The 27,702-nt window shown below is 36.1% G+C and overlaps 1 protein-coding gene and 3 long non-coding RNA genes across 8 annotated transcripts; 1 reads left to right on the forward strand and 3 right to left on the reverse strand.

Moving 5' to 3' along the window:
• Window positions 1-992: 992 nt before the first annotated feature.
• On the reverse strand, window positions 993-27,483 carry sgsm3 (small G protein signaling modulator 3). Of its 4 annotated transcripts, none has more exons than XM_032587525.1 (21): window positions 27,244-27,483; window positions 23,760-23,849; window positions 23,546-23,631; window positions 22,845-22,908; window positions 21,887-22,098; window positions 21,621-21,728; window positions 21,277-21,420; window positions 20,969-21,164; window positions 20,712-20,857; window positions 20,296-20,529; window positions 20,032-20,214; window positions 19,779-19,934; window positions 19,640-19,694; window positions 19,503-19,552; window positions 19,250-19,402; window positions 19,080-19,150; window positions 18,142-18,190; window positions 17,923-18,008; window positions 17,677-17,799; window positions 2,955-3,015; window positions 993-2,081 (listed from the first exon to the last, which is right to left on the reverse strand). In XM_032587525.1, the coding sequence occupies exons 2-21, from the start codon at window positions 23,764-23,766 to the stop codon at window positions 1,998-2,000; spliced, it is 2,268 nt and encodes a 755-aa protein (XP_032443416.1). In that variant the 5' UTR covers window positions 23,767-23,849; window positions 27,244-27,483; the 3' UTR covers window positions 993-1,997. The 4 variants fall into 4 exon arrangements, with proteins under 4 accessions (XP_032443416.1, XP_032443418.1, XP_032443417.1 ...); XM_032587527.1 differs by lacking the exon at window positions 27,244-27,483 and adding an exon at window positions 26,547-26,568; XM_032587526.1 differs by lacking the exon at window positions 27,244-27,483 and adding an exon at window positions 25,026-25,161.
• LOC116735565 (uncharacterized) lies at window positions 8,021-8,876 on the forward strand. The gene is made up of 3 exons (XR_004342395.1): window positions 8,021-8,064; window positions 8,480-8,606; window positions 8,818-8,876. It is a non-coding gene; the product is annotated as an uncharacterized LOC116735565 (long non-coding RNA).
• On the reverse strand, window positions 9,848-11,686 carry LOC116735567 (uncharacterized). Of its 2 annotated transcripts, XR_004342398.1 has the most exons (3): window positions 11,200-11,686; window positions 10,801-11,064; window positions 9,848-10,694 (listed from the first exon to the last, which is right to left on the reverse strand). It is a non-coding gene; the product is annotated as an uncharacterized LOC116735567 (long non-coding RNA). The 2 variants fall into 2 exon arrangements; XR_004342397.1 differs by having other exon boundaries at window positions 10,801-11,686.
• Window positions 12,624-13,536, reverse strand: LOC116735566 (uncharacterized). Its single transcript, XR_004342396.1, has 3 exons — window positions 13,423-13,536; window positions 12,880-13,006; window positions 12,624-12,671 (listed from the first exon to the last, which is right to left on the reverse strand). It is a non-coding gene; the product is annotated as an uncharacterized LOC116735566 (long non-coding RNA).
• Window positions 27,484-27,702: the final 219 nt, after the last annotated feature.

The following is a 27,702-nucleotide window of genomic DNA, read 5'->3' on the forward strand; positions in this document are numbered from 1 at the left end:
ACTCAGGATGAGGAGGTATTTTAAGTTTCCAGAAGTCATTGGAATCAACCCTTTGGCTGGAGAAAGCAAAGGAGACCAATTTCAGTAAGTGCAGCTATAATTTAAACTCCCTCCTGCGTTCTCTGTGGATTTACAACAAAATGTGTTGTGCTATTTATACTGAAAATGTAAATTGTAAAAATTGGAAACCTGAGTTTGTACAAATTGTATGCAAATTACAAATGAATGTAGCACAGGACAAACGATGATCCAAAACTTAAGCTATAAGAAATAAGCTGTGGCATTACTTTAACCTAGTTATTTATTTGCTGCACATGCAGGTTTACTGATAGATGGTTGGACTATATTTAATCTCACTCACTCTTAGATTCAGTAGTATCTGTCATGTTTTAAACTGGTGGTAACCTTATATTAATGGCATTAATACAAAGACAGCACATTTCTCAATAAAGCAGTTGCTAATGATTATAATGCTTTACCTGTAAATCTATTACTCCATGTGTTATGGCCTGTTGCTGCTTGTGACAATTTCAGACATTTTTCTGCAGAAAGAAACAAATTAAAAAGAAAACTTTTCAGCAGTCCTGGTTTCTAAGTATGCGGCATTTTCATTTCAAATTAAAATGTTCAAAAGGGAGTGAAACCTTTTCTGCTTGAGCTTTGTGAACTTGAAGTACTCAAGATATCGCAGAGTTCAAGAGTTATAACGGTGTTTTTTTTTTTTTAAAACTTAAACCAGATGTATTTTCAAAGTTTAAGCTTTGACGTTTCTTCTGTGCATTTAAATGTGGGAACGTTAACATCTCTGGATAGACCTCAAGTTTATAGTGTTCAAGCTAAGGTTATGCACTATTCTATGGCAACAATCATGTTAAGTTGACATTTTCAACAATCAATTCAATTTCTTACGTGTGCAGTAAGAAACAGTTCTCTTAATACTTTTACAAATTAAAGTAGTCAAAAACTGTTGCTACAGAGAACTAAAAACCATCAACATTTTGATCATATAGATGTTTTAATGTAACACATATTGATGTAACACAAAAAGTAGCTACTTCCTACACATTAAATGCATGATAAGTGCATTTTCACTACCCTTATTATGGTAGCAGACACACTGTTCATGATAACCATCTGAAAGGCTTTTCTTGGCATGTGCAACATGACGATAGATTAACATGACATGGAATGAATTTCAGAGAGTTGAGGAAAGTAACATTCTTCGCAAAAATAGTTTATATCTTTACAGCCCCATGGTTAGGAATGTTCCTTTTTTGGTCCTAAAATATACGAGTTTACAGCATGATGAAGAACTGAGGATCATGTTTAAACAGTGTTGAATGTGCTCTTACAATTCATGCACAAAGTAGTGTTCATGAAATAATACAGCATAGCAGTACAGATTATTCTGTACAACAGGAATGTTTGCCTTCTAGACATATTTTTAACTGGTGGCAAAACATTGAAAACGGGACAGAAATAAAAAATAAAGTATGCACCGAACTTTAGTCTTTACAAACCAAATGGACATTACTGGGGTTTCAGTCATTACTTTGGTGCATTTAGTGCCCATGACTCTCAGGGTGAGAACACGTCTGTAGTGGCTAAGTCACTTTAACAAAGAATTGTCCAAGGTATGAATTGCAATTGGAAGCTGAAAATACATCAGAAACACCAAGATGCAATCCCTAGTGTAGAGTACAAAGCAACTGGATTTCTTTAGTTTCTAAAAAATCGTTTCACCTCTCACCAAAAAGACTTCTTCACTTCTAAACAAGTTTGGAAGTAACGTGAGATTCCTCTGACTACTACTTATGAGCCTGTTGCTTCCAACCATCTTCAGAACTGAAGAAGTCTTTTGGTGAAAGGTAAAAAAAGAGGTCCAGTTGCTCTCTGCCCAACAACTTTGGATTGTTATGTCCTGAATGGTCGAGAATCTACACCAGCATAATACCAAGATGCAGCACAGAGAGTAAATCAGATATTCTGTTGTGCATTCAGCCATCAATGTCCCAGCTAAAGAGGTGATGTTTCACCAGCATATCCTGCACTCCTTCTTTCAGTGGTTTCTGCTCTTTCTCCTAAAAGACAACATTAAAACACAAAACAATTAGATACAGAAAAAGGAAAATAGTTTTCAGGTTTGTGGTTGTAAAGTGTCAAAATCTGAAGTTGAAACGGCATGAATACTTCTTGCGTTATTAGGAATATCAATGGTTGCTTTTTTGCCCTCCCCTCCCCCTTACGGTAGTTTTCAAAATAATCAAGTTAGTTTTACAAAAATACGCTTCATCTAATTCTAATTTGGTTAACTACTAAAAAGGGAGGGAGGAAGATAAATGGCAAAATATGATGAGGGAAAAAGGAAGAGGGTTAGTTGTAGATTTCCACAGAAATATTTGAACATGACATTAAAAAAAACTGTATTAGTATCAATTCATGGTATCTGCAACTCTGTGGATGAAGTAAAAGGAAGCATTTAGGGTGAGTGTTGTATACAACTGTTGGGGGTTTGACTGTGTATGCTTATGAAGATCTGTAGAAATTGATGTTTCTTCAAAATATATAAATTTTTTCTGTTTTATCTGGCAAATTATTCAGACGATGAGAAGACCTAAGGGGCATGTGTGGTTTGGGATGAAATCTGAATCAGAAATAAAGGGGCACCCCGTTGAGTCAGTGTGGAGGTTTTGTGTTTGGAGCAGAAACCGTGAATTGGCTTCAACTAATTGCTAATCTTTGTCATTTTTAAGCAACCACAGTCTCACTCAGGTTACCTAGAGATCCCAACTAAAGAGGTGATGCTGAACCAGCACATCCATAACTTCTGCTTTCAGAATAGCAGATTTCTGAAATGGTATGACATCATCAAGGTTGTCTCTCCTCAACGGAACAGGCTGTTCTGATAATTAGATTGATTTTGCTGCTATGTTATCATCATGTCTTTTACTCACCACTTTCTTGTCAGGCAGCTCACTGTCTTGAGAGAGACTGAAGGCAAATTTTGACAGTACCCTGAGGACACAGAAGCAAAAGTGGCCGGAGGTTTTATTTCAACACCATGGCCTTGTAATTTCAAAAAGTTTCCCTTTTGAAAGTTTTACTCCATTATCCAGACGCTAAACAGTATTTAAACTGGTGCAAAACTTCCTCTTAAAGAGGGGAGAATTCAATTAAAATTCAAACAGTGCTGCCTTTCAACAAGTTTTAATTTGGCCCAAATGGAAATCAGAAGCAAAGTAAATTAAAACAGCATATTTAACAATATTAATTTTTGTCAAGTATTACAATCTGTCCAACAAATGTAAACAAGCAAATGAACACTTATATTCAGAGTGAAAAGTGTAGGCAGAGGCCTAAGCTTATTACACATACAATTTAAAAAAAAAAAAAAATAACATGAAAGACAATTATTTATTTACTGTTTTGAGACAGGACACAAATGCTTAAGTTTCAAATGATCTTTTTCACCTGATGTTTTTTGGTCTATATTAAAGAATTTGATTGTGAACTAGATTTACTTAATTCCTCTTAGTTATTCCCTATTTTTATCCCATTACAGAGCTACCCGTTATCAATGTTTTTCTTGACCCTTAACGTTTTAAAACAGACAAATCTACCTTCAAAAATGTGCATAACAACAGACATCCATACATTATCATCAAAGAGGTACCCACCCTATTCATGATGGGCTAGTAGGCATGTTTAGTGTCTCCATTGGATTCAGAGAAATTAACAACCTAATCTGTTGCCATTTTAATATTTTGGTTTCTTGTCACCCATCAGAGACTCTATAGGCACCCTTCTGTCAAAATTTAATCGGAGTTTGATGGATGAGTGATTTATGACCCTAATCATTAATTGCTATTAATATCCACCCCCCCCCCTCCCCCCCACCCTTTCCCACCCATCCCCCACACACACCTGTTACGACAACTGTTATTCCCACTATGTGTTTTAAAAATAGTACAATGAAAGTATGAAAAACAATAAGTGTTAGATAATTGAGAATAATATACAATATAGTATATTTAAATAGAATGTTGTAGTTACCTCCGGTTTTTCTCACTAAGCCATTTGGTGTTTGTGCGTGTGTGTCCGGCTCTCTCTCATGCTGACTATGAGTTTGTGACTGAATACGGGACAAGCCTCACCTGTCATCTGTGTGAGGCGGGCTAAAAAAACCCCTAGGTAGGCGATTCTCTTGACCTGAGGGTCATCACACACCGCCTGCAAGGAAACTCTATGTCTCCGGAAAACAGATTTTCAAACCGTCATCGATTATCAGCTCGGGATCTGCGCGGGAAAAGGGTTCCTGCCATCTGTCCGTGTCTTTCAGGGTGATTCTCATCAATTATTAGGTATTAGACAATCTTCCTGAATGCTGTGTATCAGGAACGGGAGAGGGCATAAGGGTGGACAGAGGCGTGTGTGTGTGGGTGTGTGTGTGTGTGTGTATGCACCCGTAAGACTGAACACATACCTCTAGAGAAAGCCTAGAGTTTTAACTGTTTTACTGCTTTATTTTATGGTAGCATGATTAGTCAGTGCTGACTATGAGTTTGTGATTTCCTTCATCGCTTAAATTTTAAACTCTTATAGATTTTGTTTTCTGTAACACTTGCTAGTGTGAAACGTTTCAGTAAATGTTCCTCATTTGTACACGTACTTCTGAAGAACATGTGACAGACAGTAAACAGGCCTACGTGAGGCTGCTCAAATTTAACTTTTATCTTTCCGCAGTTAAAGAATTTGTCCAGACTTTTCCAGAATTTGATCCGGTATCATTGTGAGTGATTTTGTTCTTTTTTTCTTACTGTTGAATCAACACTGATCTTCCCACTACTTCATGTTTTCTCCAAAATAGTAAATCTTGGTTTAAATACATTTGAAACTCATAGATTTTTTTTCTGTAACACTTGCTAGAGTAATACATTTCACGAAATGTTCCTCATTTGTACTCGTACTTCTTAAGAATATCTCACAGGGACTAAACAGGCCACGGTGAGGTTGCTCATATGTATCTTTCAGCTTTCCCTCCAACCATTATCTTACACACTTTAGTGTGTTCACTAGCAAAATATAGTACACCTCTAATTTTTTTAATTTTTCATTATTAAAACTTTGAAATGATCAATGTGAACCATCAGTCTGTATTAAAATAGTTAATATAATTCATATTATTTATTTAGATTTGATGCTTTAATGTGTGCCCTTGGATTTATATTGATTTATTCAATATAATATATTGATTTATTTATCAAACTGAATAGCCATTCCGTTTTTTATATAGTATTTTTTTTCTTTTGGTGTTTGTTGCACAAATTCAAATATATGCTGGCTATCAACCAACAATTCAATCAGTGAATTTGTGTTTTTTTTCTTAAATACTCCCTCTCACGGAGACTTACTTACATCTTCTGACAACTAGCCCCACTTATAATAACATTGACTAAGTTTGCTATTGGTACACTTTACCTAAAAATTTAAATTAAACATACTCACTACACAACCATGCTCCAAGAGTTGCTCACAAAATGGTGAATTGTTTTGTTACCTTAAAAATGATCTGCAGCTTTTGTTCCTTGGTCCTATTGATGCATCTGTTCACTAATGTTCACTAACAGACAGTAAACCTCTTGTGATTGATAAGCTTAGAAATGATCAATGCGAAGCATCAGTATGCGCTAAAGAAGATCATATCAGTCAGATTAAGTAAAATATCATTAAACTCAAAGCAATCAAAATTCTATTTCTCTGAAAGGTCTTTTTTTTCAGGGAGTTTAGACTGTATGAAAGGAATCAGTGAAATATACTATGAAATATTTTATCTGCTGCATCCCCATAATAAAACTTCAATTGTGAATTGAATGATTACATTGCATCTAGATACAAAAGAATCAACCGTTAATTAGTAATCATACTGACTAGCAAGATTTGATCAAACAAGAAACTTGACAACCTCAAGGGATTTCTCACATTGGAGAATAAACCGTCTGACTTTCTTTAGCCACTAAATTTAACCTTACCAAAGTTTTGCCTTGGAGCAAACAGGTACTGAGTTTGAAGCGGATCAGACGCCTTCAGCCATCTGCTAAAGCTAGACTCCGGCCTTCCTCACTGTAAAATAAAACATTAGACTTAAAAAAAAGTTCAAGCGAACATCACTTAATTATCATCGACTTGTTGTTTGTACTCATCTTAAACAAGTGGCAGGAACATTTGGATATATAAAAAAAAAGCTTTATAAGTTAATCTATTTAAGTTGAGTCCGTGCAACAAGTAAAATAAAAAGTGAACTATTTGAAAGTAGTGAGGATTTAGGGTGGTAAAAGTTGAACATTTTAACATGCCCAGACACTACACCATTTCTGCTCAAGCAAACCAAAAGGTTTTGAACAGAACAACCATGTCAAATAATGAGACCGTGAATCTTTAATCTATGTAGCAAATATATTGCTGCTGCTGCTGTAAGCAGAAAATAAAAGAAGTTTTACGGAGAATAATATTTCGGATGAGTTTAAGAATATTGTTTGCCAAAATCACACGGTGTAACTACACTTGTCTTTTATATGTTGCAGTAATTGAATCTTTTTGAGGCAATTGGTTGCATAAATTAAAGTAAATACAACCTATTTTCCTGCTCCACATACTTAGCTAACAATGTGCCAGTTAGCTTCCCAGTCTGAACTTCTGGGCAATGTCTTGATTCAGTCAAATTTTCTATCTTGTATCTCCTGAACTCCGATATTCTACTACATCTGTGATTGTTTTGCTTGCTGGTCTTCATCGTGCTCTGAATGCAGTATCGGGTTTCTCTTACTTTAACCCGCCCAACTTGCACCTGATTGGCATGCTAGCCTTTTGATTCCCTCCCAGTGAGGCGGTGCTTCACAAAGCAAACTGTTTGTCAAACTGTTGATCTGCCTCATGGCTGTTTAAGAAGATATGGTGACTGAGGTTTAGACAGTACTAGCCGGCTCATGCAGCTTGTTTTTAATAGATGCCAGTCCTAAAAGTACATATCTTTAAAATATGAATAAATACGTACAATTCCATAATTATTCGATCCAACGGTTGTAGAAGTTTTGTAATAATGCAATTCAGGTATTTTACATTTTCTGGACTAAAGGAAGATTTCAGTTCAACACCTGTGGTTTCTTAATGTAAGTGTTTCTGCTACTGGACAAGAAACAGGGTTAAAAGAGGATTTAGAAAGCAAAATACAAAGATGATAGTTGTTTTTACCGAGAGCAAGGCTGTGACTAGTTATCAGGACAGCATGAGACCTGTAAAACTGTTGGGCATCTGCTCCAGCAATTTCTTAATCTTTAGGAAATATTTTTGGACACAGCCATCCGCAGGAGCAAGATGAAGCAAGAACATCACAACATCGGATGTATTTTTTCATCCTTCTATCCGTGATTTAAAACTATTTTTAATTTTGTGTCATCTTAAAGATGGAAAGAGTCAATTATTTTTTCACCCATGGAAAAGTGTAATGTGTTTATTATGAGCAGGATTAACCAAGCTGAAGGAAAATAAAGAAAAAGGATAAATAAATATTCATTGATACAGAACAGAATCAGCAAATATGAACTTATGAAACTATTGAAACCTTCAAGAATTTTATGTTGTGTAAGATATTTAAGAAAATAATAATGAATCTGCGTTCATAAATTTCTTTATTTGGTCGTTATCTGTAAAATACGTTTACCTTGTGTTTTGTTGAACACCAGACATCTCATCTCTTTCCCACAGTTTTTCACTTAGTTCCACTACTGCTGTGGATTTTATAGTCAATGTTTAAAGCCAGCACAGAGTCTGAAGCAATGGAGGAAATTTACGTCAATATGGAACCTGTTGGACAAACTGCATCTAATCACACAGGTAAGAACAAAGTTACAGAGAAATTTAGTATGTATTGAATTCAATTTTGCTAAGGTTGAGGTTTTTGTTAAGGTTCGAACAGCTCCAAAGAGAGGCTCTGCCTCCGTGCGGCTGTCTGTTTGGGAATCCTGAATGTTTTACTTTTGGCTGAACTCATCGCCCTCAGCATTCACAGTGAGTCTTGTTCTAGTCATCTTAAAGATGTAAAAAGAGTAGATTTTACGTTTCTGTTATATAAAAAAAGTCATTGTTCCCCTTCTAAAATCAAACTGACCAAATAGCAAGGGTTTAAAAAAGAATAAAGCTTGGTGACTCAAAAGTTTTGCAGAGAGGTGAAACATTACACTAAGTTACATGAGTCTGATTCATTTCCAGCAATGGATGCATTTGTAGCCATTTAGGTTAGCGTGTCTTTAATATCTTCTCTTTTTCAAACTATTTACCCAACGATTCATTGTTCAGTGTTACCTCAGTTTAAATTCTACAGGCATAACCAAAATCATGAAACTATTTTATAAGTCTTAAGTGAAAATACGGTGTTGCCACTTCTTTTTGCAAACATGATTGTTAATTTTTTTTTTTTTTTCAGCTCATGACATGACAGCAGATTTTTCTGACATCAGCAACATTCTGACCGACCAGAACAGCAACAGCGAGTTTCCCTCCATGAATGCTAACTTCACTGAAACGGCTCCACGAGCTGAAGACACTTTAAGGTTGGTCAAAACTTTAAAAAATTTGGATCTCGTTAAAAATTGAATTCTACTCTGAATTGTAGAGTATAACTAATAACTTTCCTTTTTGGTCTAAATGAATATAATGTAAATGAACAACTTTTATTTTAATTTATTATGTGCTCTATCATTTGCGTGTGCTGAAAAACAACAATGTAAAACAAACTAAACTTTGATTTTTTTCTCCTTAAAGGGAAATTGTGTCCTACAGAACGAACAAACATCAGTTGTTCCTGTTCATCCAGGGGCTGCGGAAGAAGAGAAGAACAGATCCACTAGTGATGGATGATTAGGATCTGTGTTCACTGTGATATTATTCACCAACAATAATGTAGCTTACGTTGTTACATAAAACCCTAAAGATAAAATGTTCACTTCCAACTGTTGTGACCTGCATCTAATAACACAACAATTTTATCGCTTGTACTCTGTGTTTTTCTTTCTTGTTAAAACTCTGACATGATAAACAAATGTTTTTTTTTGTTTGTTTGTTGTTTTTTTTTTTTTGTATTTTTGCGGAGAATCGGTTGATGCGTTCTGATTGTGTATTAATGTGACTTTTACTACGAAACTTTATGGAGTTCCAGTTGTGTCCGGTAATAGCGGATTAAGTTCTATCTTGGTAAAATTATATTTCCAATTATTTACTATCATTTGTAATAAAGTGATGCCAACACCACGGATTCAACAGTGAGGAGTTTGTTCAAGTCATCTTAAAGATGGAAAGAGTCAATGTTGTGCTGATTCTGAGTAACTGAATGATTAACTGAATGACTTTTCATTCATTTCAGAGTTCAATCAGCGAGGTTATTCATTTTGTGGTGGTCCTAGTCTAAGAAAGAAAGAAACAAGAAAGAAAGCAGCAAATGTACATGTTGGTTCCACCGGCTTCCCCTGAAAATATGGATAAATTCAGTCATTGTAGGGTTAAAGTAATTTGAAGAGGGAGAAGCGTATAAACAAGTCAAGTCAATGACGAGTCAATGACATGATGCATTCTGCATTTTTAACTCGGTTAACTTTTTGTTTTTTTTACTGACTTTAATACATTTAAATTGCTACGTTGTTTGATAAGTAGAATGGAAATGACTTTTTTTGTAAATGGTCTTGTAAATTAGCGTTTTAAAAATCAACTGAATTGAATTAAGAAATTTGACCATCGGATTGGACTGAAGAGAAATGATGAGCAATGTTTTATGGGTGGATGAAAGCAAAGATTGGTATTTTTGTAACATCAAAAGTTCATTTTTGAGGCAAAACTAAGAAATTTATAAAAATTTCAAATTGCATTTTCCTACATACCGTTGCCTGGTGTTTTAGCAGGTAAAGGTTGTCAAAAACCATGATCTTAAATTTTATTTACAAAGATATAAGTCCTAATATTCTGTACCACATCATTCACAGGTTACAAATACTAAAAAAGTCAAGCATCAGAATCACTAAAAACTCATGACAAAAAAAAAACTTGTGATAACAACCTTGCTCCTGAATTTGGGTCAGGAAAATAAAGCTAGAGAAGCAAACTCTTTCACAATTTAGATTTACAGATTCACAGGAAAAGCTACGTTTTCAACAACTATATAGATTTAGAATAACGGAGAACAAATTTTAGGCATAACTATTGTATTTTACCTGCCTCAGGGGTTTTGTTGGATCATTTTGTGTAGCATGATTTAGTAGTAGCATCATGTAGTACGATAGTGACAGTGCAACATCAGTGTTTACAATAAGTTTCGTATCTTTAATGGCAGGAAACATCATTTTTTACATCAGTGGGATGTTAAAAGTCTTGTATGTAAACATCTTATGGGGAAGTTTTTATTGTTTATTTATTGTTTCCTTAAAACTGTTTAAAGAGTGTTGATTTCATCCAAAATTTTAAGAGATTATAAAGGATTTAAAGTTAAAAACAAAACTCAAATGAAAATGTACTACATGGCATGCATTTGAAGCTTTGACCCAACACAGGGCAGGCTGTACACTGTGATGGAGATATTTGTCTCTTTAAAGATCTGTTCCAGGAACTTTGGCACCTTTGACCACTGCAGCTGGTCCAGGCCACAGCCAATTCTGAGGGAGGAGATACGAGACAAGCAAATTGATTAATTATTCCCAATAAAGAAGAAGATTTAAGGGTATTTATTATAGTCATTTATCCACAATAGTTCCTACAAACCGAGGTATTGATATCCTATTGACACCATTTTCTAAGCAGTGAGATTTCATGTCTTCCAGACTCTGTCTTAGGTTGACATACGTGGGTTTCTGGCTGGCTTTTTTCTTTGTGATCTGAGACACATAATAGGAAAGATACAGTTACCAGATTGAATAATGAAACAACTTTTGGTCCTATGCAGTATAATTGATTGTGGTATATTTGCCAGATAGTAGATGAAACGTTGATCATGTGTCAGGACAGCACACTGCCCCGGCAGCTTCTCTATTAGGACATACAAAAAAATACAAAACAGGATATGATTTAGCACTTGCTGCTGAAATCATACATTTGAATGAACTGCAAAAACATAAAACATTTTTTTCAAAAACAAAGACTTTAGTAACTAGTCTGACTCACTCTGCTCCTTTAACTCTGAGACTCGACCAAACTTCTTCTTGAACATCGCCGCTATGCCTGCTCCCATGCGACAGTCTTCACTGATGCAGTGGGCCAAGGATTCATCGTGTGGACAGGAGAACAAATCTCCGGTGACATACTTTAATATCCAGTTGGTTGATTGATAGAGTTTCTCAGTTTTGCACATGTTCATAATTTCTTCAAACGCGACTTGGAGAAAACTATAACCACAAAGTACCAAGTTGGTAACGGCGCTTACTACAGCCTTGCTTATCCCCTCACCATCTATCCCCACACTAGGCTGTGTCTCATTGTTCCTGAAAGCACCACCCACTTTGCAGAATTTTTTTTCCAAATTTGTCCGGGGGTTGTTAGTCCCAGTAAACTATAATAAGCTGGATTTTCTGTTTGCCTCAAAAATGAACTTTTGATGTTACAAAAATACCAATCTTTGCTTTCATCCACCCATAAAACATTGCTCATCATTTCTCTTCAGTCCAATCCGATGGTCAAATTTCTTAATTCAATTCAGTTGATTTTTAAAACGCTAATTTACAAGACCATTTACAAAAAAAGTCATTTCCATTCTACTTATCAAACAACGTAGCAATTTAAATGTATTAAAGTCAGTAAAAAAAACAAAAAGTTAACCGAGTTAAAAATGCAGAATGCATCATGTCATTGACTCGTCATTGACTTGACTTGTTTATACGCTTCTCCCTCTTCAAATTACTTTAACCCTACAATGACTGAATTTATCCATATTTTCAGGGGAAGCCGGTGGAACCAACATGTACATTTGCTGCTTTCTTTCTTGTTTCTTTCTTTCTTAGACTAGGACCACCACAAAATGAATAACCTCGCTGATTGAACTCTGAAATGAATGAAAAGTCATTCAGTTAATCATTCAGTTACTCAGAATCAGCACAACATTGACTCTTTCCATCTTTAAGATGACTTGAACAAACTCCTCACTGTTGAATCCGTGGTGTTGGCATCACTTTATTACAAATGATAGTAAATAATTGGAAATATAATTTTACCAAGATAGAACTTAATCCGCTATTACCGGACACAACTGGAACTCCATAAAGTTTCGTAGTAAAAGTCACATTAATACACAATCAGAACGCATCAACCGATTCTCCGCAAAAATACAAAAAAAAAAAAACAACAAACAAACAAAAAAAAACATTTGTTTATCATGTCAGAGTTTTAACAAGAAAGAAAAACACAGAGTACAAGCGATAAAATTGTTGTGTTATTAGATGCAGGTCACAACAGTTGGAAGTGAACATTTTATCTTTAGGGTTTTATGTAACAACGTAAGCTACATTATTGTTGGTGAATAATATCACAGTGAACACAGATCCTAATCATCCATCACTAGTGGATCTGCTCTTCTCTTCTTCCGCAGCCCCTGGATGAACAGGAACAACTGATGTTTGTCCGTTCTGTAGGACACAATTTCCCTTTAAGGAGAAAACAAACAAAGTTTAGTTTGTTTTACATTGTTTTTCAGCACACGCAAATGATAGAGCACTTAATAAATTAAAATAAAAGTTGTTCATTTACATTATATTCATTTAGACCAAAAAGGAAAGTTATTAGTTATACTCTACAATTCAGAGTAGAATTCAATTTTTAACGAGATCCAAATTTTTTAAAGTTTTGACAAACCTTAAAGTGTCTTCAGCTCGTGGAGCCGTTTCAGTGAAGTTAGCATTCATGGAGGGAAACTCGCTGTTGCTGTTCTGGTCGGTCAGAATGTTGCTGATGTCAGAAAAATCTGCTGTCATGTCATGAGCTGAAAAAAAAATAAAATTAACAATCATGTTTGCAAAAAAAGAAGTGGCAACACCGTATTTTCACTTAAGACTTACAAAATAGTTTCATGATTTTGGTTATGCCTGTAGAATTTAAACTGAGGTAACACTGAACAATGAATCGTTGGGTAAATAGTTTGAAAAAGAGAAGATATTAAAGACACGCTAACCTAAATGGCTGCAAATGCAACCATTGCTGAAAATGAATCAAACTCATGTAACTTAGTGTAATGTTTCACCTCTCTGCAAAACTTTTGAGTCACCAAGCTTTATTCTTTTTTAAACCCTTGCTATTTGGTCAGTTTGATTTTAGAAGGGGAACAATGACATTTTTTATATAACAGAAACGTAAAATCTACTCTTTTTACATCTTTAAGATAACTAGAACAAGACTCACTGTGTACACTGAGGGCAATGAGTTCAGCCAAAAGTAAAACATTCAGGATTCCCAAACAGACAGCCGCACGGAGGCAGAGCCTCTCTTTGGAGCTGCTCCAACCTTAACAAAAACCTCAACCTTAGCTAAATTGAATTCAATACATACTAAATTTCTCTGTAACTTTGTTCTTACCTGTGTGATTAGATGCAGTTTGTCCAACAGGTTCCATATTGACGTAAATTTCCTCCATCGCTTCAGACTCTGCGCTGGCTTTAAACATTGACTATAAAATCCACAGCAGTAGTGGAACTAAGTGAAAAACTGTGGGAAAGAGATGAGATGTCTGGTGTTCAACAAAACAAAAGGTAAACGTATTTTACAGATAACGACCAAATAAAGAAATTTATGAACGCAGATTCATTATTATTTTCTTAAATATCTTACACAACATAAAATTCTTGAAGGTTTCAATAGTTTCATAAGTTCATATTTGCTGATTCGGTTCTGTATCAATGAATATTTATTTATCCTTTTTCTTTATTTTCCTTCAGCTTGGTTAATCCTACTCATAATAAACACATTACACTTTTCCATGGGTGAAAAGATAATTGACTCTTTCCATCTTTAAGATGACACAAAAATAAAAATAGTTTTAAATCACGGATAGAAGGATGAAAAAATACATCCGATGTTGTGATGTTCTTGCTTCATCTTGCTCCTGCGGATGGCTATGTCCAAAAATATTTCCTAAAGATTAAGAAATTGAACAGTTTTCATGCTGTCCTGATAACTAGTCACAGCCTTGCTCTCGGTAAAAACAACTATCATCTTTGTATTTTGCTTTCTAAATCCTCTTTTAACCCTGTTTCTTGTCCAGTAGCAGAAACACTTACATTAAGAAACCACAGGTGTTGAACTGAAATCTTCCTTTAGTCCAGAAAATGTAAAATACCTGAATTGCATTATTACAAAACTTCTACAACCGTTGGATCGAATAATTATGGAATTGTACGTATTTATTCATATTTTAAAGATATGTACTTTTAGGACTGGCATCTAGTAAAAACAAGCTGCATGAGCCGGCTAGTACTGTCTAAACCTCAGTCACCATATCTTCTTAAACAGCCATGAGGCAGATCAACAGTTTGACAAACAGTTTGCTTTGTGAAGCACCGCCTCACTGGGAGGGAATCAAAAGGCTAGCATGCCAATCAGGTGCAAGTTGGGCGGGTTAAAGTAAGAGAAACCCGATACTGCATTCAGAGCACGATGAAGACCAGCAAGCAAAACAATCACAGATGTAGTAGAATATCGGAGTTCAGGAGATACAAGATAGAAAATTTGACTGAATCAAGACATTGCCCAGAAGTTCAGACTGGGAAGCTAACTGGCACATTGTTAGCTAAGTATGTGGAGCAGGAAAATAGGTTGTATTTACTTTAATTTATGCAACCAATTGCCTCAAAAAGATTCAATTACTGCAACATATAAAAGACAAGTGTAGTTACACCGTGTGATTTTGGCAAACAATATTCTTAAACTCATCCGAAATATTATTCTCCGTAAAACTTCTTTTATTTTCTGCTTACAGCAGCAGCAGCAATATATTTGCTACATAGATTAAAGATTCACGGTCTCATTATTTGACATGGTTGTTCTGTTCAAAACCTTTTGGTTTGCTTGAGCAGAAATGGTGTAGTGTCTGGGCATGTTAAAATGTTCAACTTTTACCACCCTAAATCCTCACTACTTTCAAATAGTTCACTTTTTATTTTACTTGTTGCACGGACTCAACTTAAATAGATTAACTTATAAAGCTTTTTTTTTATATATCCAAATGTTCCTGCCACTTGTTTAAGATGAGTACAAACAACAAGTCGATGATAATTAAGTGATGTTCGCTTGAACTTTTTTTTAAGTCTAATGTTTTATTTTACAGTGAGGAAGGCCGGAGTCTAGCTTTAGCAGATGGCTGAAGGCGTCTGATCCGCTTCAAACTCAGTACCTGTTTGCTCCAAGGCAAAACTTTGGTAAGGTTAAATTTAGTGGCTAAAGAAAGTCAGACGGTTTATTCTCCAATGTGAGAAATCCCTTGAGGTTGTCAAGTTTCTTGTTTGATCAAATCTTGCTAGTCAGTATGATTACTAATTAACGGTTGATTCTTTTGTATCTAGATGCAATGTAATCATTCAATTCACAATTGAAGTTTTATTATGGGGATGCAGCAGATAAAATATTTCATAGTATATTTCACTGATTCCTTTCATACAGTCTAAACTCCCTGAAAAAAAAGACCTTTCAGAGAAATAGAATTTTGATTGCTTTGAGTTTAATGATATTTTACTTAATCTGACTGATATGATCTTCTTTAGCGCATACTGATGCTTCGCATTGATCATTTATAAGCTTATCAATTACAAGAGGTGTTGAACTGTCTGTTAGTGAACATCATCAAGGAACAAAAGCTGCAGATCATTTTTAAGGTAACAAAACAATTCACCATTTTGTGAGCAACTCTTGGAGCATGGTTGTGTAGTGAGTATGTTTAATTTAAATTTTTAGGTAAAGTGTACCAATAGCAAACTTAGTCAATGTTATTATAAGTGGGGCTAGTTGTCAGAAGATGTAAGTAAGTCTCCGTGAGAGGGAGTATTTAAGAAAAAAAACACAAATTCACTGATTGAATTGTTGGTTGATAGCCAGCATATATTTGAATTTGTGCAACAAACACCAAAAGAAAAAAAATACTATATAAAAAACGGAATGGCTATTCAGTTTGATAAATAAATCAATATATTATATTGAATAAATCAATATAAATCCAAGGGCACACATTAAAGCATCAAATCTAAATAAATAATATGAATTATATTAACTATTTTAATACAGACTGATGGTTCACATTGATCATTTCAAAGTTTTAATAATGAAAAATTAAAAAAATTAGAGGTGTACTATATTTTGCTAGTGAACACACTAAAGTGTGTAAGATAATGGTTGGAGGGAAAGCTGAAAGATACATATGAGCAACCTCACCGTGGCCTGTTTAGTCCCTGTGAGATATTCTTAAGAAGTACGAGTACAAATGAGGAACATTTCGTGAAATGTATTACTCTAGCAAGTGTTACAGAAAAAAAATCTATGAGTTTCAAATGTATTTAAACCAAGATTTACTATTTTGGAGAAAACATGAAGTAGTGGGAAGATCAGTGTTGATTCAACAGTAAGAAAAAAAGAACAAAATCACTCACAATGATACCGGATCAAATTCTGGAAAAGTCTGGACAAATTCTTTAACTGCGGAAAGATAAAAGTTAAATTTGAGCAGCCTCACGTAGGCCTGTTTACTGTCTGTCACATGTTCTTCAGAAGTACGTGTACAAATGAGGAACATTTACTGAAACGTTTCACACTAGCAAGTGTTACAGAAAACAAAATCTATAAGAGTTTAAAATTTAAGCGATGAAGGAAATCACAAACTCATAGTCAGCACTGACTAATCATGCTACCATAAAATAAAGCAGTAAAACAGTTAAAACTCTAGGCTTTCTCTAGAGGTATGTGTTCAGTCTTACGGGTGCATACACACACACACCCACCCACACCCACACACACACGCCTCTGTCCACCCTTATGCCCTCTCCCGTTCCTGATACACAGCATTCAGGAAGATTGTCTAATACCTAATAATTGATGAGAATCACCCTGAAAGACACGGACAGATGGCAGGAACCCTTTTCCCGCGCAGATCCCGAGCTGATAATCGATGACGGTTTGAAAATCTGTTTTCCGGAGACATAGAGTTTCCTTGCAGGCGGTGTGTGATGACCCTCAGGTCAAGAGAATCGCCTACCTAGGGGTTTTTTTAGCCCGCCTCACACAGATGACAGGTGAGGCTTGTCCCGTATTCAGTCACAAACTCATAGTCAGCATGAGAGAGAGCCGGACACACACGCACAAACACCAAATGGCTTAGTGAGAAAAACCGGAGGTAACTACAACATTCTATTTAAATATACTATATTGTATATTATTCTCAATTATCTAACACTTATTGTTTTTCATACTTTCATTGTACTATTTTTAAAACACATAGTGGGAATAACAGTTGTCGTAACAGGTGTGTGTGGGGGATGGGTGGGAAAGGGTGGGGGGGAGGGGGGGGGTGGATATTAATAGCAATTAATGATTAGGGTCATAAATCACTCATCCATCAAACTCCGATTAAATTTTGACAGAAGGGTGCCTATAGAGTCTCTCCCATCTTAATACCTGAGCTCACACTTGATCTGCACCCAACCAGGACTGCGCAGGAATGACCATGGATGATACCATTTTTCTACAGCAGCCATGCTGGAGCACAACACCTCCAACCACAGATGAAGAACCTGTTCACTAGAGAGACAGGTGCAAAGTTAGGAACCAAGTATTTCTACTTAATTGTAAAATGATCTACATTTCTTGAAGTTAATATGTGAAACCTTTTGTAAACATGTATGTGTTTGTGAGAAAACTCACTTTAGGCCAACACACACGAGAGATCTGAATTTGACATCCATCTGAGCGTGTACAGAGTCATGGCTCATGTTTACAGCCTGCACTGCCTAGAAAAAACAGACAGGTTTAATTTTAATACAAGGTAGACATCAGTTAGGGTGAAAAACATACAAAAAGAAAAAACTACTTCTTCGTTAGATTAAAATAAAATCATTGCTTTGGACCGTTTTGTACACTCACTCTGTACAGCAACTCCTCAGGTGTTAGCACTTTTCCATCTTCATCTAACCTAGTAAACAACAGAGACAGTGACTTGATGCATCCATAACCAGTGAGATGACAAATTAATATTCTGACACATTCCTGTTACATATTACACTTAGTATGCAGAGAAGAGCAGGTCACTTAACAATGTTGCAACTGCAAATTGGTAAGTACTAATCAGAAATGTTATTTTATTGATGCAATGATTTACAGACTTTAAAAATCCATCAATATAGTCAGATGACAAACTGTGTTTAAAACTTCATTTTTTTTCTTAGAATTTTTAACAGTAGTTGCAATTTTCCTTTAAAGTGCTGTATGTGCAGTCTCTCTCTATAGTATCTCTCTAATGTGTGTGTCTGTGCCATTTCAAATCAAACATGACGAATGGGGTGTCTGATTCCTAGCCAGTGAGGCGTTGAATAGAAGTTTTTCAAAGTCAGAAGTGGTCTCTGGTACTGAATTATAAGTGTAGGTCTGGATGCTCTATACGTTTCCTAACAACCGTAGCAGCAAAGTGGTGTAGAAGCTGCAGATACCGACTCTGTGCTGCAATCGTTACCCGTTTGTAGCCTAACTTTTGACTTACTGGCTACTTATATTTGTCAACATGCAAGCCATGTTCAAATAAATTTACAGTCATTCAATTTTCATCACATTATGATTCTGTGAATAACTAAATGAATTTAATTGGAATAATTTTACAAAATGACAATAAATACTTCTCAGAAATTTAACATAAAAATATGTAGTAAGAAGGTTATACTGAGGGGTGCACCAAATAAAAAGGTTGGATTTTTCTGTTGGAAAAATATTAATTTAGTGGAGATCGATTTATCAAAAAATGAATAAAAGCAAATTGTGGCTCTCCTATCTTTAATTAAAAAAATATAATCAGTGTAGATTGCATTTACCTGTATGTTTTACAAAGCACAAGTCTAGAGTAGACAGAATTGAAGTCTCTCTCCACCTCCCTACTAGCTGCCTGAGGAAAAGCACATTAGGTAGAATAATACATTTCTATTTTGAACCTGACAAAAGCCATTTCATTTATGAGGCCATAATAAGGAGAAACAAAATCTACCTCCTCTATGAATAACCATGGGTGACAAGGTCCTCCAAGTATAGAGGGCTTTTTTAATCCATGCTGAAAGATGGCCTTCAGGGCAGGACACAGGGTTCCTCTGACCAGGTCAGTCACTGCCTCCGTCACAGAGTCATCACCTGCTAATGAGTACTGGACACAGGCAGGTGCACCAGTTGATAGAATATTCAAAGGAACAGATGTCCAAAGCTGTGTACATATTGTGCACAGGCTTCCACATCTGATAACTTACCTCCTTACTTCTTTCATCCAGAATTTCCACAAACTTGGCTGGAAACCAACCTATCACACGAGGGAGAAAATAAATAATGTATGTGAAAACAAATTAGCAATGTAATGTTTAATGATGAAATAATAAAGAGCACTCACCTCTCAGACCATTGAGCTCACCAACCCAACAGTGCTCATCTTTTTGTGAAACGATCTAACACAGAAAGATGAGGTGGAGAAAGTGAAAAGGATGAGTTTATACATCATAAACAGTAGTATGCGTCTTAGTGTAACTCACAGTGATGATATCATTCTTTCTGAAGCCCAATTCATCATCGTCATGACGTTCGAAATCCAGCAAAGCCTTTGCTCGTCTCCGTCTGTTACGAGACACCACGAGAAAGTTTTCATGGTCCCTCTGGTGGCTCTCCATGGAGTAATCTGGAGTCAGATCCTGGAGAGAAAAGGACAAAGAGTGATGGGGTTCTTAAAACAGGGTACTACAATAACAAAGTGAAAGCCTATAAGTGCAAAGCAATGTTTGGACCTACAGTGCTGGAATGCCGTGGGTCTAGACAGTGGAAGTGCTCTGCAGTACGAGTTATAGCCTCCCTTAGAGCAGCAACTAACTCTGTCTGCTTGATGTTTTTGGATTTCAGGGCATCAGCTTCATCCTCCCCAAACAGCAGAGAGGTCAGGGTGGATTTCCTGCGCAGGGACTGTCTCCTCACCACCTAAATATTCACAAAAACAAAAGGACCTTAATTAGACGGGTCAACATGACTGACATTCAGGCATGTCAGCATACGACAAACCTTGTTGAGATTGGTATTGAGGGTGGAATTGTTTCCATTGTTGAGCTGTGCTTGTTCATTAAGAATATAGGCCAGGTGCTTGTGACGATGAGCCTCCAACGTTTCCTGGGATAATGTCCCAGCTATCCGCATAGCCTCTCCAAGAACTGCAGGCCCATCTTTTAACTGACTTGGCAGGTCTGACAGAGTGTTAAAAATGGACGCAGAGTTTTCTGATGATACAAGCTCTTCCTCCTAGAGTCAAAGTAAAATTCAGTAAGAATAATGATTAATAATGATAGACTTTTTTATTCGTTTTACGTGTTACTTGGAAAGAGTTCCAACTATGCACACAATGTTTTTTCTAATTTAGGGGGAAAGAAAATGTGTTTGACTGTCTCATCCTGTTGAGACTGAGGCAGGTGTAGCGTCCCTACCTTAATTTTGAGCATGCCCAGCGTGATCTGGAAGAGCACCACCGAGCCCTGATAAAACAACAGATCCCAGATCCTTAGAAGCAGACGGATGTCCACCACACTGGCAAATGACGTCAGGAACCAGTGCAATGTGATTAGCGACAACTCTGTATGTAAAAGAAAGACATTGTTTCAAAGAACACATCATAAACTCATTAAATGCTACATCCAATACAAAAGATAATAAACCAAATATATAATTCATCTTCAGTTTTTACCTATGTCATGCTCTTGAAGGAGGCGGTCCAGGGCAGGGAGGTACTGAACGATGAGCTGCCGCAGAACCCTCTGATCTGTTTGGACCCCCAGGAGTGTGGAAGAGAAGTAGGACGGAGGAAGGAGGTCTTCGATCAAAGCACACATCATCCACAGTGCGTCCTCCTCCTCCAGAAAGAGCAGCAGGCAGGAAATGACCTAGATGAAGAAGACATTTATGAAATGAAGAAACAAAGAGGCCAAAAACTAAAAGTTAAAAAACGAGATTGTGTAAATGTGCAGTTAAGGACGTGCTATTATATGTTCTCACCATGCCAGTGCCCTGACAGTACCCAATATCTGGGTAGAGCCATGCCAGACCTCTCAGTACCCGCCTCAGTCTTGGGACTCCCACACTGTTTAGAGTGCTGAAACATGCATTGGTTGGCATGGTCCGTAACAGATCCTTTTCTATCTGGAAGGCAGAGTTTATTATTTAAAAAAATATCCAACTTATAACTGATGTTACCTGGAATTTATATTCCAACATTTTCTTCAGCAAAAAAGGATTTACAAACAGAAAGAGTAATTTCTAAACACTTTGATATATATCAAATGATACATAATTTAGGGTGTGATGCATACAGTGAACTTAAATACTGTTGAAGATTTTACCTGCTTAGATGTGCTGCTGTCATCATTAGAGCTATTCTTGACAATTTCTTTGTAGGAAATCTCTGAGGTCCTCTTCTTTTGCAGGGCTCCAGACAGACGCATCCATAACTAAATAATTTAAGAAACAAAAGAGAAAATTAGATATGTGTCAGTATGTGTAGTCTTTGGCATTAAAATTGACATCATTAAGAATAGGAAAAGCTCTTTCTGCCCCATGTCTAGTCAAATCAACAAACAAATCAAAATCCTCTGGTGAGGATGTCTACCTGGGGCCTCATGCTGTGAGGTATACCACCAAAAACCAAAGAACGCAGACGCTCTGACTGTGGAAGGACAGGATCGATGAGATCCCAGGTCAGGTCCCCCACTCTGTGGTTATGGGTGAACTCCAAGTGGGCTTGCCAGCGAAGCCGCTGCTGGGGGTCTTCACGCTGGGGTGAACCCTCTGTGCCCAACCTTATCTTGGGCTCTCCATCGTCTTCAAAAAGAGGAAAATGTCAAAATTTAGCAAGGCTAGCCTTTCCAGTAATGTTAACACTAGGAAGTACTTTTGTAAATAAGAATGATTGAATCAAAAAACAAAAGAAGCATTTCAAAAGAAAATTACAGCAGATATTAACATGTAGCAGTTATTAACTGAGTATGAAAAACGTAGACAACAGAAGCACCCAAACATAAGGAAAGCACTGAGCATGTAATGAGACATGCTAGTGCTGTGAAAGGTAACCGTAACGACACTGATAAATAAGTTTCCCTGTAAAATAATAATAATTAAAAAAAAAAAGAATTAATTGAAGAAGTACATAAGCCTGACTTTTTCAGCACTGATAAGAATCGGTAATTAAAGTAAGAAAAAGCAGCACAAATATTGTTCTGGTGACGGTAAAAGAAAAAGCACGGCTTGGAAACATTTAGAGAAATTACATTAACTTTGAGTAATCAGTAACTGTGACAAAAAGGAAGTACGAAGACATCTCTACAGCTGCAACACTGACGGTTAAACGTGGTGCTAGAGGCAACACAAAACATGCTTTCATCCATTAGGATGAGAAAAAATAGTGAAAAGCGACTCTGCGATCACATGAACTCGGTATGTGTAGTCTTTATACTAACATACAAAGATGTCATTCTTCTTCATTTATATGTGGGGAATTTTACCAGTTATGTTTATAAAAAGAGGATTAAAGGAAAAATACTTGTGGTTGTGTTTTTTGTATAAAATACCTTCCATATCTATTCTGAAGCCAAACTCATCATACTGTTGTTCAGGCTGCTCTGCAGAATCTTTCTGTAAAGACAACATAGTAGCATATTTCTTATTAGGCACGCCTCATATAGGATGCATCAGAACAACAGGCAAAGATTACATTCTACAACAAATAAACAGTTGATTTTACTGTAATAAACTCCATGCATCATTTATTTAAAGAAAAATACCATATAGTAACACATCCTTTGAATTACTGTTTGCATTTTTGCCAGTTGTTTCTTCAAAACAAAACTGAATCGGACTGAGAACTGCTGAACCGGAACAGATTCACAGGGAAGCGATTTGTTAATCCTCACAGCATTTCCCTCTGAAATATCCATTTCAGGCTAAAAATATGGGAACATTATGCTTTGTTTAAAAGAACTCAAAATGTGCAAATTAAACCACAATACTATCATAACACTGTCCACAAACATATTTGTTTAAGTGAAAATTATGGTATACTTTAAGTTTTTCACTTTAGTCATCATCTCTCGTCTTACAATAAGAAACTACTTATACTGGACTATCATTTTGGCTTCAGTTACTAAAATAAGTAACTGATCTAACATTAAAACATATTTTGGAGATGTCTTCTCTTGTAATGCTATCTTGTTGACTTACAAAATAATTTCATCAACTAATTTCAGCAGCTAAAATTAAATCAGATCCTCACTTGATGATATTTGGCCAAAATATCTTGAGGCCACATGCTTGGAGTTAGAGCCGAAAAAGATCCACCAGGTGCTGGTGTGTAAGTACCTAACACAGTGAGGAGAAAAAAATAAGTCAATGTGAGAAACAATCTTTAACATAATGAAGTAAAAAGGCTAGCATAGACCAATGCATACAATAAATTATTTATTTTAAAAAATGCTGGCTCTAATTACCAGACATTTTGTTGATTAACTGAGGTCACAGAGAGAGACAAAGGACCATCCAGAAAAGAGACATCAGGTGACGGTCAGTCTGTGGAACAACTGCGGAAGAAAACAGATTGCAAATTAATTTATTGTGTAGTTTTAACAGCACTAAAAAAAGCTATCAAAAATTAGACAATAAACGAGTGCAAGAGCATTTCCACACAAGATAAAACATGTTGCCAAGAATCAATAGTTCTTATCACTACAGTACGCTGTAGTAAAATCAAAAGTACAAAAACTAATTGTTAGTTTAGACAAATCCTTACAGTCAGAGCATGTGCAGCCAATTCAAATCTCCTGACATTTTGTCTATTTCTGTTCTATTCAGCAACCTAGAGTATTAGGTTCATGTTTTGTTATATTTTCTACACATCTCTACATTTAATAATGTGTGAGAAAATTGTTTATTCAGTCAGTACTTAATACAGTTGACACACAAGAAATATTAAAATATAACATGCTTCTTTTTTAAATTTTGCATATCATACAAAAAACAGCCCTTCATACATCTCTGTCGATGCAAGAGAAAAGTTGTGCTTTTTTAAGAAAATGCAAGATTATCAATTGTAGTCAATCAATCAGATTAATCAACTCAATTGCAAACTCGCATCCCTATTTCTTATAAATTTAAGGAACTCTGCGTTAGAACAAATGAAAAGAGGGGAAAAAACATAAAAGATAAAAAAGGATATCCTGGCAGTTTTCCTTTTGCAATTGCACTTACCAAAGACTTATCTAATACATCAACTCAGATACAATAAAATTAATTTCTATAAGCGTGTGACTTGTTTGGTAAAGTTAGACATGCTTTACAATTTTTATTTGTCCACTACTTGAATAGTTTCTATTTTAGTATGAGTCAAAGACAATTCAGAGTGGCTTTGGTTTTGCACCAATGCTCCTATTGTTAAACCTGAATGATTTAGAACAATATAAAACAGTCCATTATTGTACATTAGAAATTTAACAAGAATAAAAAAAAACAGTAAAAACAGAAAATGTGCATATCAAATATAACACTACCAAATAGTTTTCTGTACCAAAGGTTGCTTACCATGAGTCTTTGACATCAACAAACTTGAAATTCTGTCCATATATCCCAAGCATTTTACCGTTATGGGAAAATAAATCTTTTTTTTTATTATTTCCTTTCCTATTTCGATTGTACAGCTTTGTGAAGGAACGTAATTTTGAATCCAAGTAAAAACTATAGAAGCAACATTCAAAACTAACCTGGAAAAGAAATTCACCACTATGCAAACCCCGTGGAAGAATGAGTCATTCTAGCAGCCGGCCCGTAGCATTTGAAGGGGGATTTAAGACTTAAGAGATGATAAATCAATTTAAGGTTGGGAGGATGGCCAAGTACTTTCAGAGAAGCTCTGTGTGTAACTCTAGGGGATAAGGGAAGTGTAGACACTTCCTTACAACATTACCAGTTTAATCACATGCCAGTGAACTTTGTAAAATACTTCCTGCAAACTGTTGCACAAAGAAAGCCATTTACACACAACCTAAAAAACAACTTCTCGTAACAAAGAACGACTTAACTGTAAACAATTCATAGTTGTTTTACTGCATTAATCACTAATTTTGGAGTCTATATGGGCTAACCAGAAGTATATTAACATATTTCTTGTCCTTTTGATATTTCCACAAGAGATAGTATCATGCTAGTGCTGCACAACATAAGAAAATGTTGTGGTGGCAATAATATTGGTAAATACTGCAATGAGGACATCACTGGAGAAGGCAAGTTACTACACCTCACTAAGTGGTATGTCTGTTAAGAAGCTGACTGCAATTTGGCTACCTGAGGAGATAACCCAAACTACTAACCGCCGTAGGTTAATAGTGGCATTAGATATGCTCCAGATTCCACTCTGGCATACCTGAATGCCATTCTGGTATTCAGTGAATACCAGAATGGCAAAAACAAAGAATATTCTGCACAATGACAATGAGAGCCACTATATTCAGGTGTTTACTTTCCTTCTTTGAACCAAAATCGAATAGTCAATAATTTCCTAAATGTCAGTTTGTGTGCCATTGCTGTATTTGTGGTATTTTTAATCAAGTTTATCATACTTTGAAAATCTCATCATGCCACATGCTTATCTGGAACAAACGTAATTCATATCCTGATAAGAGAGTTTAGTTACCAAGATGACGGCAGCAAACTTTAAGTTCCACAAACAAACAAACAAAACAAAAAAGTTCTTCAGTAATTTTGTGCTCTGTTCTATAAGGTAGGTTTGGCCTGGAAGATCAGAGGGTTCTTCAACAAATATGGGTAGTAATATAAGATATTAGATGATACCCTATGATTCTTAGTAACATTTTGGTAAATTATTATCCAATCGAAGTGTGCAAAAATCCTAAATAAATGTAAAATTCTTTTCCAGATGTTGCTCAAGTTAGAAATATGCAAGATGTATTATTTATTTCTGATTACAATCAGCACTGTTGGCAGCTAAGGAACACTGACTGGGTTGAAAAATGACTATTGACTAGCTCAAACGCCATCTTCTTTCAAAGAAGTAAAACTATGACTTGCCATGAAGCTGAATCACTTACTACTGTAAACACAAGAACATCTCAGCTTCAATAGGTGTGGCTTTGCTCTGCTATGTTTGCAGAAAGTAGACAAACACTTTGCCATACCAGCAGCAATGGCCAACATCCTGGTTTGCAGACACGACAAAATTAGCACGCCGAGACCAGCAGCTTTTAACTGCAACACTGTAAACTCACGTTGATCAAAGAGTTTTGTGTTCCCCTGAAACCGTGCCGAGCAAAAACCACCACTGCGATTCCGAACACCGCCTCCAGTTGTTCCTCATAGTAACCCAAACACTGGTGACTCATTTTTCCTCATTAAGACACGTGTCACAAAATATTGTTGTTTGCCATTTCCTCAAGATCGTGATCAAATCAAAAGCGCATTGTGAAGTCACTCATTTGCAGAAATGAGTGACTTCACATTTCTGTACGTGAATATCTCTGAAGATTGCGTCTTTTTAGCTCCTAAAAAAGTATCACACTAGAATAATGACATCTAAGCGATAAGAGACCCAAGTTATATGCAAGATACAAATGAAACACTGACAGTGCAAGCACTTACTGCTGTTGTTTATTATTGTGGTTTTAATGCAGTTTGTCAGCTGATAAAATTACCGTTACGTCAAGCCACAGCTGACGTCAGGTGCAGCCGATAACGCTGTACTACATTTTCCTATGCAACACATTTTATCCGCGTTGACATTTGTCCGCGGATGTAAAAGACCAAATGAAACAGTAAAAAAGCTCACTTTCCCATCTATAGAGTTCAAAACAATTCAGAGAATGGCGTTCTTAGTACTCTCGGAGTCTCCGGATGCTAGCCATACGTGCTACATTTAGCTTTTTGCTAGTTGCATACAACGTAACACAGCCGATTCACTTTACTTACCGTGGCATTGCCCGGGAGAAAAGATAGGGATCCGGGTTATGCTTAAAATACGTTCTGTTGTTGAATATGAAAAAAAAACATAGCATATGCTTATCACTCGCTTCTCATTACTGACATAATCTACGTTGTGCACCTGCTAAAGACGAGATGTAGCTCCTGTGTATTCCTACACCGTAAGGGTTTTCCCTGTTCTACATCCCGGAGCAGCACCTTTTGTGTAAAATATCCTTCCGCGACCACGACTGTGTGACGATGGCGCTGATGTGTTCCATTCATTTACGCATGGACACGCCCCTCATTCATACCGGAGCCAGAAAAGCAGGGAGTCACGATTTAGAGCAGAACTTGAAACGACATCGTATAAAAAGTCTGTCATCCCACAGAAGGTGCGTTGTGTTTTACATTTGAATAATCTGCGCAGATAGATTAGATTTTCCATTGAATAGTCTGATTTATGTC

This window comes from Xiphophorus hellerii, chromosome 16, assembly GCF_003331165.1.
Source record: "Xiphophorus hellerii strain 12219 chromosome 16, Xiphophorus_hellerii-4.1, whole genome shotgun sequence".
Lineage (NCBI taxonomy): Eukaryota > Metazoa > Chordata > Actinopteri > Cyprinodontiformes > Poeciliidae > Xiphophorus > Xiphophorus hellerii.

What these genes read in the sequence shown, in the direction of transcription:
- sgsm3 (XM_032587525.1), bottom strand. An exon ending in CTTCAGAATAGATATGGAAG is followed by an intron (nt 22,099 to 22,844) that starts GTATTTTATACA and finishes CTCTTTTTGAAG; the next exon opens with ACGATGGAGAGCCCAAGATA. An exon ending in ACAGCAGCACATCTAAGCAG is followed by an intron (nt 21,421 to 21,620) that starts GTAAAATCTTCA and finishes TCTGCCTTCCAG; the next exon opens with ATAGAAAAGGATCTGTTACG.